The following is a 12,232-nucleotide window of genomic DNA, read 5'->3' on the forward strand; positions in this document are numbered from 1 at the left end:
CACTACGCCAGCAGACCTCGATTTCACAGGAGCTGCCTGAAGCGTTCGAAGAGCTGCTTGTGAGTTTTCAGTGCCATGTTATTTCTTTGTGCAAGTCAAAGAACCTTCTGTTGGGCCAAATAGGCAATGCCGATCAGACGCCAGTTTACCTGGACATGCCATCGGGCCTCACCGTGCACGAGAAGGAGTCTAAACAAGTTAGCGTCCGGTTCACTGGCAACAAAAACGCGAGTTACAGTCATGTTATTGTTCACGGCAGATGGCCGCAAGCTCACCCCTTACGTGAGATTCAAGAGGAAAACAATGCCGAAAGGTGAGGAGCTGCCAAAAAATGTCATTGTGAGATGTCATGAGAAAGCGTGGATGAATGAGGATCTAGTCTTGGACTGAGTAAAGAAAGTCCGTGTGGTGTAGGCGACCTGGTGCACTGTTCTCTCTGCCGTCCATCCTTGTGCTGGATGCGTTTCGTTGCCAATTGCCCGACTCTGTGAAGGGGCTGCTACGCGACTGCGGCACTGAACTCGTGATTCCGGGTGGGATGACGTCACAACTACAGGCCATGATGTTTGTGTAAACAAACCCTTCAAGGACGCAGTCAAGCGGGGCTACACAGAGTGGATGCGCAGGCGGATAGACAGAGTGGAGTGACACCAACCGGGCGACTGAAGCGGGCTTCGCCAGCCATGCTGAGCAAATGTATCGTGGACACGTGGGCGGCCATCCCAGAAGATCTTGTGAGTCGTTCTTTTAAGAAGTGCAGCATCTCGAACGCCCTCGATGGCACGGAAGATGAATACATTTGGGATGATTTGTCGGGCAAGGAAATGTCCGAAGAAAGCGCTGCTGAAGATGAAAGTGACTGAAGCGAAGTGCGGGATGCGATTTGAATAAATGTCTTCTCTGTCACTCGTATTATATGCGGGTAAAACTTCTTTTTTCCATTTCAAGTCTCTAAAACTTCACCTCGTATTATATTCGGGTTCGTATTATACGCAGATTTTACAGTACTTGCATACTGGTTGATATGCTGTGCAGGTGAAGCCCCTCTTCAAGAACCACACACACACACACAAAAAAAGTTAGAACTTCCTCTGATCGACTAATAGAAGCTCTGCACCCCTACAGCACACAGTGCAACACATGCTATACAGTGCAGTCCACTTGTAACGATACCACATATAACGATATATCGGCTATAACGATGGGTCGACATGAGAGTGTCATTTTATGCATTAGGTTTATGGGGGAAAAAACCATTTATAACGATAGGTTATTCACCGCATGTCGGATATAACGATCAAAATATTGCTGTCCAGATGGCTTTCTCCGTGCAAAATAATCTAACATTTGCGTTGCTTAGTTCCCTGAAACGAACGATGTCGAGACGAGGCGATGTTTACCTCCGTAAGTTCGTATCTGCCGCCATTACCACGCTGCGCATCCCGCGCCGCCCGCGCACCGGAGAGCACTTGAGTAGGCGCAGTGCGCCACAAGATGGCGCTAGCTGCTTCATGCGCGTCGGTCACAGTCGCTCCGAAAGAGAGAGAAAGAAAAAAAAAGCGACAAGCAAAGAGGCGCGGTGGCGCCCGTGCCGCACCCAGTCTCTCTCTCTCACGATAGCAGGCTGACGCCACCGAAGCAGCGTACAACCAAAGGTACAACCCAGTTCAAAGATGGCGCCGACAAAGCGTAAAGCTGTGTCGCTTGACACGAAGATGGAAGATGGAATACTACGGCAGGCCTTCAGCCGTTGGACGCCGGCGTGATCGCCAACTTTAAAGTCCTGTGTCGGCGGCGCATGCTGGTATGGCTAATTTTAGCCATTGACCGCGCAGCTCCTGGCACGTCGGGTCATGCAGACGGACCCCCTGACCTGAAGATCAGCCTTTTGAAAGCCGTGCGCTTCGTTTACGGTGCATGGTATGAAGTAAAGCAGTCAACCATATACAACTGCTTCAAAAAGGCGGGCTTTGTGCGTCAGGACGAACTTCCCCAACCCACTGAGACCAACACGGTGGAAGCCCCTGACATAACCGAGCTCTGGGAGCTCGTTCCTACTGGTGACACAGGTGGTGCGTCGATGGAGGAGTTTTTGACTGCAGACAGTGCTGCCTCGTTCTGCGATGAGGTCACCGACGAGGCGATCGCTGAAGATGTGCTGTCTCGACAGACGGCAAAATTGTGCGACGGTGGCGACGGCAGCAGCGACAGTGACGAGATTGACAGTGGCACCTTGACCCCGACCACGATGTCCACGCAAAGTGCACTGTCGTCGATCGACTCCTTAATTGATTTTATGCATGCGAAAGGATTGCCGCCAGTGTTCGCGCAGCAGCTGGAATCCATGCACACCGCGGTTGTGAAGCTGAAGCTGCCGCAAAAGCAAGTGCAGATTTCGGACTATTTCGGCGCGCCTAACCCTTGACACGGTTACTGGCGCTAGAAATAAAGTTTGTTTTTCACAGCCTACTTTCTACATCATCTATTCTTTAGAGCAAGTAGCGAATTCAAGTTCGGAGCTGCAAAGGTATGTTCCGCGTTTTTTATTTTTTATATTTTTTTATAACCAGTCCAGATATAGCGATCGTCGGTTATAACGATCATATTTTTCGTCTTTCTCGATATCGTTATAAGTGCAGTGCACTGTGCCACAAAAAACTTATCACCAGAGAGGCTTTCCAGTTATTTTCCCCAGTATCTGATGCACTTTTCAGTGACAAATTGTGCACTGCTGCTTAATTCTTTTTATGGCTCCAAGCATAAGACATCAAATGGTGCCTCCAAGTTCAGGAGGCATGACTGCGAGAAATTCCGTATTACGACAACTCTTGAGTGTGCAGTCGCTGCTATTATGGCACTGTAGGGCTCCATTCTTATCTCTGTACTGGGCTTATCCAAGAATCTTTTGCGAGCTCTCTTGAAAAAGAAGGGGCACATGAACGCGTTGCGGAGAAAGGGTGGCAGTTTGTGAAGGCAGCCAAAACACAGCAGCGTTCCTGCTCTTGTCCTGTTTCACTTCTCCAGATTTAGTGCCCATGGGCTTGCACGTGAATTCGCATGCTGGACAACCCTCCCCAGTCTGGAGAATGCGGAGTGGATAGGTTACTGTGACTGATGGGACAGGACATCCTAGAGGCAACTTCTGATTCTAAAGCGCCAACTCCAAGGGCCCTTCCTGGGCGTAGGCGCTCTTGGCATACCCCAGGGATATCTGTCTGTGCTAGATATCCCTTCACTTACAGTGCCCCCAGAAGAGGGGTTGGGTTTATAATAATGGGAGATTGGCAGGGACCTCTGTGAGGGGACCTCTGTGACTCTTTTCTTCCTGGTTTGAAGCTTTTCTTCCTGGTTTAAGTTGTCCTTTCATCGCCCCCCAACCCCTTCTGTAAGGGGAAGCCAGCCAGGGAACATGGAGATGCACGCCCCTTTTCCAGGTTTGACTTTAGGCCAAGGAAGGGCCCTTGGAGTTGGCACTTAAGGCATTAGCATAACAACAAAGGAGTAGGATTTTCTAACGGGCTAGTTTGTACATGATCTTTGAATAAATGGGGTGTGCTTCTGCTGTCGCTCGTTCCTTCCTGTGCTTGTCTTTTCAGAGCACACTATTTATTCAGGGAATACAAAGGAGAAACGAGGAGCACAGGGAAATGGCTTGGCTTGCCATGACACAAATTTTGTGGTACCCTCGCTTGCAGTCTGACACGTGATTCTAACATATGATGGCTCTTCACCGAAAGAAGTTTCGCATGTCAAGCTGCCCCTGAGGAGCCTCTGGTGCCCCCCACCCCTATTTCCCAAGTCTCATGTCGCGTGAGGTAGGAATGGCAGTGAGTGTACAGAGATAATTCACTTGCAAGATTTGCTGGTCATCACAACAACTCACAGCGCACAACTTCTCAAGGACTAACTCTTTCCGAAGGTTCTTCCATGCCGTCAGAGACGTTGTAGTAAAGCCTGGATATATTGAACCCTGATAATTTCAAATTATTGGTTATATCAAGCACACACATTACCCCCTTGAAAATATTGCATAAAAGTGTAGAAAAATAAAGTTGTACGTCAAACTCCAATTTCGCCGACCGTTCGACATATCAAACTTTGCGCCATGACCCCGAAAGCAGCGCTTCTCCTAACGGGGCTCTCTGTTCACTATACGTGCACGAAAAAGGGGCCGGCTCCACAGCGCTGGGCTCCTGCTTGCTGCGCTACAGCTGTGAAACCACGTGACGAGGTGAACGGGATGGTGTGCTTGAGAGTGGCGTTTGGTCTCGGGTACTAAATTTCCACACCACATCGTTGTCATTCAGTAAAGCCAACATACTTGACAGCAGCCCAGCGGTGGCCATCACCTGGCATGCTTCGCTGCTGAAGGTGCTGTGGAAACCAGCTATACCTTAATCTTGAGGAGCGATCATACTAGTAACAGTACCAATCATTTTACGGCAGGCAATGGCTAGACCCAAAGCTCTGCCCATTGAGGCTTCGATGCTACTCAGGTTAGGCCTGGCCACACTTACCAAGTGCTACGTGCTGCCCGCATGCCGGCACGCCACTGGAAGAAACGAGTCCCTAGCATGGGTGCAGTGCATTCTTGTTTTTAGCTTACAGATAAGCTTACCTGCTGCCATTTACATATATCCAATTATCCATACGTTGAACTATTTCCCGATCCCTTGAAAGTTCAATATACCAGAGTTCGACTGTACGCAACAACACAACAACGTATGTCCGAAAAAAAAAAAAAAAAAACACCGGTGGACGCACTCAAAAACGAAAATTTATTGCATAGATGGGCTATTCACTTGAGTCATCTTCAGTGGTACTGCTGTCGTAGTCGTCGTGGCCGCTGCTGTCCCACAGCACATCGTCCTCCATGGAAAGCCCGCACTTCCTAAATGACCGCATCCCGACATCACGTGGTACGACTGCCCAAGCGGAAATCACCCACCCGCACACAGCCGCCAGGGAGCCTCTCTTCACGCGCCCCGTTGGCGTAAGTTTCCGCCCTTCCGCCGCCAGCCACTCGTTATACTCACACCGGAGCAAATCGTTGAATGGCTTGTTAATGCCAACGTCTAGCGGCTGCAGCTGCCCCGTCAGACCGCCGGGAATCACCAGCATATCTGTATGTTCTTTTCGTAGCTCTGCCTTCCCTTTCGCGGTAAGGTGGCCACGAATTGAGTCCAGCACGAGGAACTTCGGATTGCGACCTTGAGGGATGCCCCAGTCTCAAAAGCCACACCCGACGGTACCAATCAATAACTAAGTCATCCGTCATAAAGCCTTTTTCATTCACTCGCACAATCACACCTTTCGGGAACATTTCCAGTGGCATAATTTTTCTTTTGAAGACGATGTACGGTCGGAGCTTTGTGCAATCTGCCAAGCATGACAGAGTAACAGTGAACCAAAGTTTCTCATTTCCTGTAATGAGAAGCTTAACCTCGCGAGCTCCCCTTACGCTCACTGCTGTGTTGCTCGTCATGTCGAAGTAGACGGGAGTCTGGTCCGCATTGCCGATTTGGCCGAGCAGGTATAGCTGCGAGTCGCGGAGCTTGAGGTAGTGCCTATGGAAGACGAGAACTTTCTCCTCGTAAGCAGCAGGCAGCTTCAGGTATACACTAGTACGCCAACGAACAGAGAAGCCAGCCCTCTTCATAAATTTCGACGCCCGAGCTATGCTGGCTTTGAAGTCTGTTCGGAGTACCCCAGCTTCCGCAGCGAAAACCCGGGCTTGTTGCGTGATCATTTCGCGTGCCACTGGAAGGGACCGATCACGTATTTTGGTGACATACGCTGCAAGCTTGACCTCCAGCTCCAGAAAGCATCGCGACTTCGGCCCGCGGAAACCTCTTCGCTTGGAGTAGCAGTCGAAAATTCTGTCTCGCTGCTTCCGCCACTCCCGCACCAACCGTTCAGAAACGTCAACTTGCGGCCTGCCGCGCAGTTGTTGGTTTATTCGGCGTAAATGATGGCCTCCCTCTTGAACTCTGCAGTGAATGAGCGCCGAATGCTTTGCGAACCTGGAGAGCTCATGGCGAAGCACGCAGCCAGCAGTCGCGTCAAATGCACCAACTCCAAGAACCACCAAACCAAAAGTGATCGGTGTCGGGGCGTCAGCTCTTCCAGCAAACATCGGCATTCCCCAGAAGCGTCGCCGTTACGCGTATAATCATCTAGCCACTGTATAACGCAACCAACTGAAATAGTGGCTCTTCCATCAGCTAGCGACACTCCCGGGCGCTGGCGCAGATTCCGCCTTTCCTTCACTATCCATACTCCCGCAGTGAAATGAAATGAATTTGGTTTTGGGGGAAAGGAAATGGCCCCGTATATGTCTCAAATCTCAGCGGAAACCCAGCTGCAAGGAAAGAGATAAAGGAGGGAGTGAAAGAAGAAAGGAAGAAAGGGGTGCTGTAGTGCAGGGCTCCGGAATAATTTCGACCACCTGGGGACCTTTAACGTGCTGTACTGGCATTGCAAAGCACATGGGCGCCTCTGCGTTTCGCTTATATCAAAACGCTGCCGCCGCGGCCGGGTTCTAACCCGGGTACCCTGATCAGTCGCCGAGCGCCCTAACCACTGAACAACCGCAGCGGGTAACGGTGTGCGCAGTAAAAGTAAAAAATGAAAAATCCTTGCCAAAAAGCCCGCAGAATACCTGAATGCTACGCTTGGAGCCGTAGAGCAAACAAAAACGTGTAACCTCGCAGTAGCGTCCCAGATAGATCGTTTTTCTTGCTTTTATTGGCAGTTCAAGGTTTCGTTTCGATTGTACGTTGACCCCCCACAACTTCGGAATTTTAAATTTCAAAAAAAGGGCCGACTTACAATTGTGCAATATGGTATGACTGTATTATAACAACGTGTGAAAGAACCCCTCAAAATTATTTCAGAAAATGAAGTAATAATTTGTAACAACTTCGCATCAGATCTTTCCTTCCGTCAATCAGTTGCAGCTTGCCATAGGAAAATTAGCAGTGACCCTCTATCTTAAGTGTTTTACACGCAGGAGAAAGAACGTATAAGCTGCACATGAAAACAAGGCACCTTGGTCCCATGTGCAGCGGCAGGAATCATGCACCACCTCCTCCAAAAAGACCTACCCGTGTATTCGGGGAAGCAGATGGTGAGCGGTGATCGGGTGATCTTCTCTTCGAAGAGATCCTTCTTGTTGAGGAAGAGGATGATGGAGGTCTCCACAAACCACTTGTTGTTGCAGATGGAGTCAAACAACTTCATGCTCTCAATCATCCGGTTCTGGGGGAGGCAAGGGGGGGGGGGGGGCAGAAAGGGAGTGAGCTGCTACTTCCTTCACCACCAAGCACAGTGGGTGCTGACACAATTACTACGTGCCCATGGTTTTACACACACGCACGGAGGCAAGAAAAAAAGATCGGCTTTTAAGAATCTCAAAGTTCAACACAAAAGTTAAAACCTTTTGTGAAAATACAAACAGCTGGGGATTTTTTGCAGCAATACAACTGAGAATATCTTCTTGAAAGTAACTTTAAAATACATTTGTCATCAATAACTACTGGGCAATGTAACATGTTTCACTAAGAACATCCAAGGTATGCATTTTGAAGCCTAACTTTGCAAGACAAACGCTTCTCACATGGCAATAAGTGAAACAAAATTTAGTAAAACGAGTGCAACCTACTGACTTGCAAAAAATAGCATCAGAGGAAAGTCATGGTCTGATCAATTTCTGTGAAAAAAATATGACATGACAACCCCTGCTACTTATTAGCACAAAAAATGGAAGGTTCATCAAATAAGTAACCAACACATTTTTAATGTCAAAAATAAGCGAGGAACCACATTTTGCAGAGCAACCACCATGTCAATTTATTCAACTAAGATGGTAAGATGAATAACAGCCTTGCGACCAGAGAAGTGATCTGAGAGTTATGCCTGCTCTGGACTTCCTCCTAGCTTACTGTCCTCGGTGGATCTGAACTCAGCAAAAAAGGCAGCGGTGGGAACTGCACATATTAGGGCAACAGCTACAAGCTCACACATTCTGGAGAGGTTGCAAATGTCTTCTTTTTGCCTTTCCATGCTAATCACCTCTGTGGAGAACTCGCAAGGGGTTCTGGCCGCGTGGACTGTTACACTTTTGCAAATGCTGCAACGTGGTCGGCATACCTCCCGCATGCAGCTACATGGTGGCGGCCACGTCAAAAGCAAGATGCTCGCTATAGATCCTCCCGGCTCCCTGCCTACTCAGTGGTCATTAAGAGGGCCGTCACTTTTGATGATGTCCCTTCCCCCAAGAGCATTGAGTGTTTTACAGCTTTGGTCCTCGCTTTTTCCCTCTTTCTCGTGTTACCGTATAAGCGCATGTAGGGGCTGCACTTTTTCTTCCATACTTAAGGGGGGAATGAGGGGATCGGAACAAACTTTTTCATTTTTTAACTTAGAGTGATGAAATTTGGCAGACAGGTTTGAAATAGCATCAAACAGACAGCTACAAAGTTTCACAATAATATCTTCAGTAATTTTTATTTTATCATTATATATTGCTCACATGTTGCTTGCTCGTGGAAAGCCTAGCGTGACAGCAAAATGGGTTATGGGTCTGTAAATGTTTTTAATAGTTACTAAGAAGTATAGTCTAAGTCAAGATTCTTTTAATTTCTTTTTAAATTTCTCTGCTCTTCTTCTAAACGACACAGTATGCACCTTCTCTTTATGTTTAGAATGTATCATGCTCCAATTATTGTGTAATAAGAAATGGTGAGCCTAAATGGTAAATCTGAGACTGTCTTGACATAAGGCACACTTCAGCAATTGCAACAAAACAAACAGGATTAAAATCCGAGCTCCCATTGCCGTGCTATGCTTTCCACGAGCGAGGTGATAAGCCCAAAACAAACTTTTGAGAAAACAAGCCTCAAAGTTCCATACTGGCACACACTGTCTAGAATGCTCCTGCGTTGTAAAATTTGGTGTCCTTGGCAGCAGGTGACTTCTTAGCCCTCTGTCCTTTCAGGAGATGGACTTTGTGTGCTTTCTTCATTCGCTGGGAATCTTTCTCGACAGCCCGCTGAAGAGAGAGGGCACCAGGGCGCAGGCCCAATGTTGTGCACAGGTCTGAATAAGCTTTCAGACTGCCCCAGTTGTACCTTGAAATTGCCTCGTGCACTGCTGTTTCCACGGCAAACAGTGAGGCATGCTGGTCTTTTGATATTAATGACCATATCACTGAATGGAGACTCTCAGCCGCGTTTTGAGTTTTGCCTCCTTTGCACCGGGCCAGCAACTGAGGGTCTGAGAGGCGCTGGTACACAGGCAGAAGTGCTTCAGCAACTTTAGCTGAAAGCTTGTACTTGTGAGCTGGTGCTGGCTGCCCTTCTGCCTCAGCTGATCGGTGGTTGCACCAGCTAAGGGGGACAGGGGGACACAGCTCATGATGGGGCTCACCATCTGTTGATGTGATGTGGTAGTATGTTGCCATTACTGCCCTTTGCATTTCCTCGACTTCTGAATGGTTCCGCAGAGCAAGGCCATAGTAGTTCGTCAGTTTTTTGATGAGCTGCTGTGTCAGGCCCCCCTTTCCACTAAGTGGCTCTCCTTTCTTTGCCTTGGCTACCAAAGAGCGAAGTGCAGCCCCCATTCGTTTTTTCACGTGATTTATGCAGTCTTCTTTAGACAGCTGCACAAAACCATAAACTTCTTCATCACATAGAGTGCGAAACATGCGGCTGTCCCCATCACAAACTATGTCTGTGTAGCGTAAATCATTTTTGCTCAAGGAGCGCCTGGAGTTGTAGTGCAGCCTCAACCTCCATTCTTCCAGAATTCACATCAGTGTTTTTCTGGCACTGGTGTTGCTGCTTCCATTCAGCATAATGGGGTTACTTTCTGCTGGCTGTCGGCTGCACCCAAGGCAGAAGTAGGACAGAACTACGCAGTCCAACACAAGCCCTGTATGGAATTCAATTATACAGCCTGCGCCAGTATGGGGGCTGTGACCGCGTGTCAACCATGTGCCATCATACACTACTGTGATGTTCTTTGAAAATGTCTTCATTTCAGTGTACAGCCGAACCTCGTTATAACGAACACTGATATAGCGAATTATCGGTTATAGCGAACTAATTACGAATTTTGGTTGGTCATGCTTCATTTCAGTGACATTTATTCTTTTATAACGAAACCGAAAACGCGAGATCCGCCGCGATATCGGCTGTAACGAAGAAATATTTGGTTTACACGAGGCTCAGAACTTGAAAGTAGCATAAAAAAAAACAAACCAAAATGAAAATCGAAGGCCGATACACAGCTGAATTTTTTTTTTTATCGTTTGAAAAAGTTTTGCCGTCTGGCACAAAAATCGCGTTTGGATGGTCGCGCCACCTGTGAACAGAGCGCGAAAACTCTGAAAGCTCATGACATGACAGAGGGCCGAAAGGCGGCGCCACTTGTCCAGCGGTAAAGAAAGGCAAGCGCAGCAACATTGGCAACTTTGAGGCCGGCGTTCTGACATCAGCACAGCGGCCAGTCTTGTTGTTGCAGCGCTCGAAATGGCATCGAAGAGGAAAGCGATCTCGCTCCAGACAAAGCTGCAGATACTGAGAGCTGTGGACAGTGGCCGCAAGAAAAAGGATATTGCTTCGGAATTCGGCGTTCCTCCAAGTACGTTATCCACCATTTTGGCCACTAGAAAGAAGATTGAGGGCAACACCGAGGACGCCATAAAAGCCGACCGTAAACGAGTTAGGCCTTGCCATCACTCGGACGTGGAAGCGGCTTTGCTTTCTTGGTTTAAAGATGTGAGGGCGCGAAATTTGCCGGTGTCGGGAGCACTTCTTCAACGGAAGGCCCACAGCCTGGCCAGCGTACTGGGGCATGACGATTTCTGTGCAAGCAGCGGTTGGCTGCAACGTTTCAAAGATAGGCACGAGATCGCGTGCCACACTTTGTCTGGCGAAGGGTCCGCTGTCGACATGGAGACATGTCAAACGTGGCTGGAGAATTTTCGTCCTCTGCTCCAGGAGTACGACGAGTGCGACGTATACAACGTCGACGAAACCGGCGTGTTTTTCAAGTTGTTGCCAGAGCGGTCACTGGCGATGAAGAACGAGACCTGCCATGGGGGCAAGAAAAACAATGACCGGGTGACTGTCGTCGTTGCCGTGAACATGGACGGCTCCGACAAAAGACGGCTCACCGTCATCGGCAAGTCGGCACATCCGAGGTGCCTGAAAGGCATCCGGAATTTGCAGGTTCAATACACGTCAAACAAAAAAGCGTGGATGACGACCAAGCTTTTCGAGGACTGGCTGAGAGCGTTCGACCAGGACATGGAGAGGCAGCACAGGAAGGTCCTGTTGCTTTTGGACAACTGTTCGGCGCATAAAGTTTCGATCGTGCTGAAGGCAGTTCGCTTGCAGTTTTTGCCACCGAACGCAACTTCTGCTTTGCAGCCTTTAGACAAAGGCATTATTCGTTCGCTTAAGTGCAATTATAGGAAGCGTTTGGTGACGCAACTGGTGTTTGACATCGATCGACATAGTTCGACAACAATAAACATCAAGACGACACTCGAAATGTTGTACGGGTCGTGGAATGAGGTGAGGCAGTCGACAATAAGGAACTGTTTCGCGGATGCCGGTTTTGTTCTGCCTGCCGACGAAGAAGAAGTGCAGCCCGAAGACCAGGCAGAGCTGGACAGAACTTGGGATCGGCTGGCAGTCCCAGGCGTCGAATTCGACGATTTCGTTTCGGCCGATGAGAACTTGGCCGTGGCGCCCGAGCTGACGGATCAAGAAATTGTGGATCGCGTTTTGTTGCCCGAGGATGACAGCAGCAGCGACAGCGGTGAGAGTGAACGGGATGAACCAACGATGAGCAGTGCGGATGCCGCGGACATGGCCAGGAGGCTGAAAGGATATTTGGAAAAACTCCCGACGACGAAAACTGCTGACGTAGAAAAGGCCCTCTTGAGCATGGACAATGTAGAAAACTTCATTCTGCGCAGCGCTGTGAAAAGCCACCAGACGAAGATAACATCTTTCTTCAAATGAACGAATGCAAACCTGTTTGGCTGATCCCGGGCTGGCGTTGCATATGTCTCCTCGCCCAACGCCGCCTCTCCTCCTTCTCTTCTCGCCCAACGCCCCCTCTCCTCCTCCTCCTCTTCTCTCAAAGCTGCTTTGGCAGCTTTTTTTTTTCAACGGTCCCTCTCGGGGCCACCAATCGCGCTTCGGCAGAGCACGCAGGC

At 49.0% G+C, this 12,232-nt stretch overlaps 1 protein-coding gene across 1 annotated transcript in view; it reads right to left on the reverse strand.

Moving 5' to 3' along the window:
- Galphai (G protein alpha i subunit) overlaps positions 1-12,232 on the reverse strand; it is a 55,674-nt gene that overhangs the window by 5,612 nt on the left and 37,830 nt on the right. Inside the window, exon 6 of the mRNA XM_077632977.1 lies at positions 7,107-7,260. Coding sequence (XP_077489103.1) covers positions 7,107-7,260 — 154 coding nt within the window. The remainder of the gene's footprint in view (positions 1-7,106; positions 7,261-12,232) is intronic.

The sequence above is a fragment of the Amblyomma americanum genome, chromosome 7 (assembly GCF_052857255.1).
Source record: "Amblyomma americanum isolate KBUSLIRL-KWMA chromosome 7, ASM5285725v1, whole genome shotgun sequence".
In the NCBI taxonomy this organism is placed as follows: domain Eukaryota; kingdom Metazoa; phylum Arthropoda; class Arachnida; order Ixodida; family Ixodidae; genus Amblyomma; species Amblyomma americanum.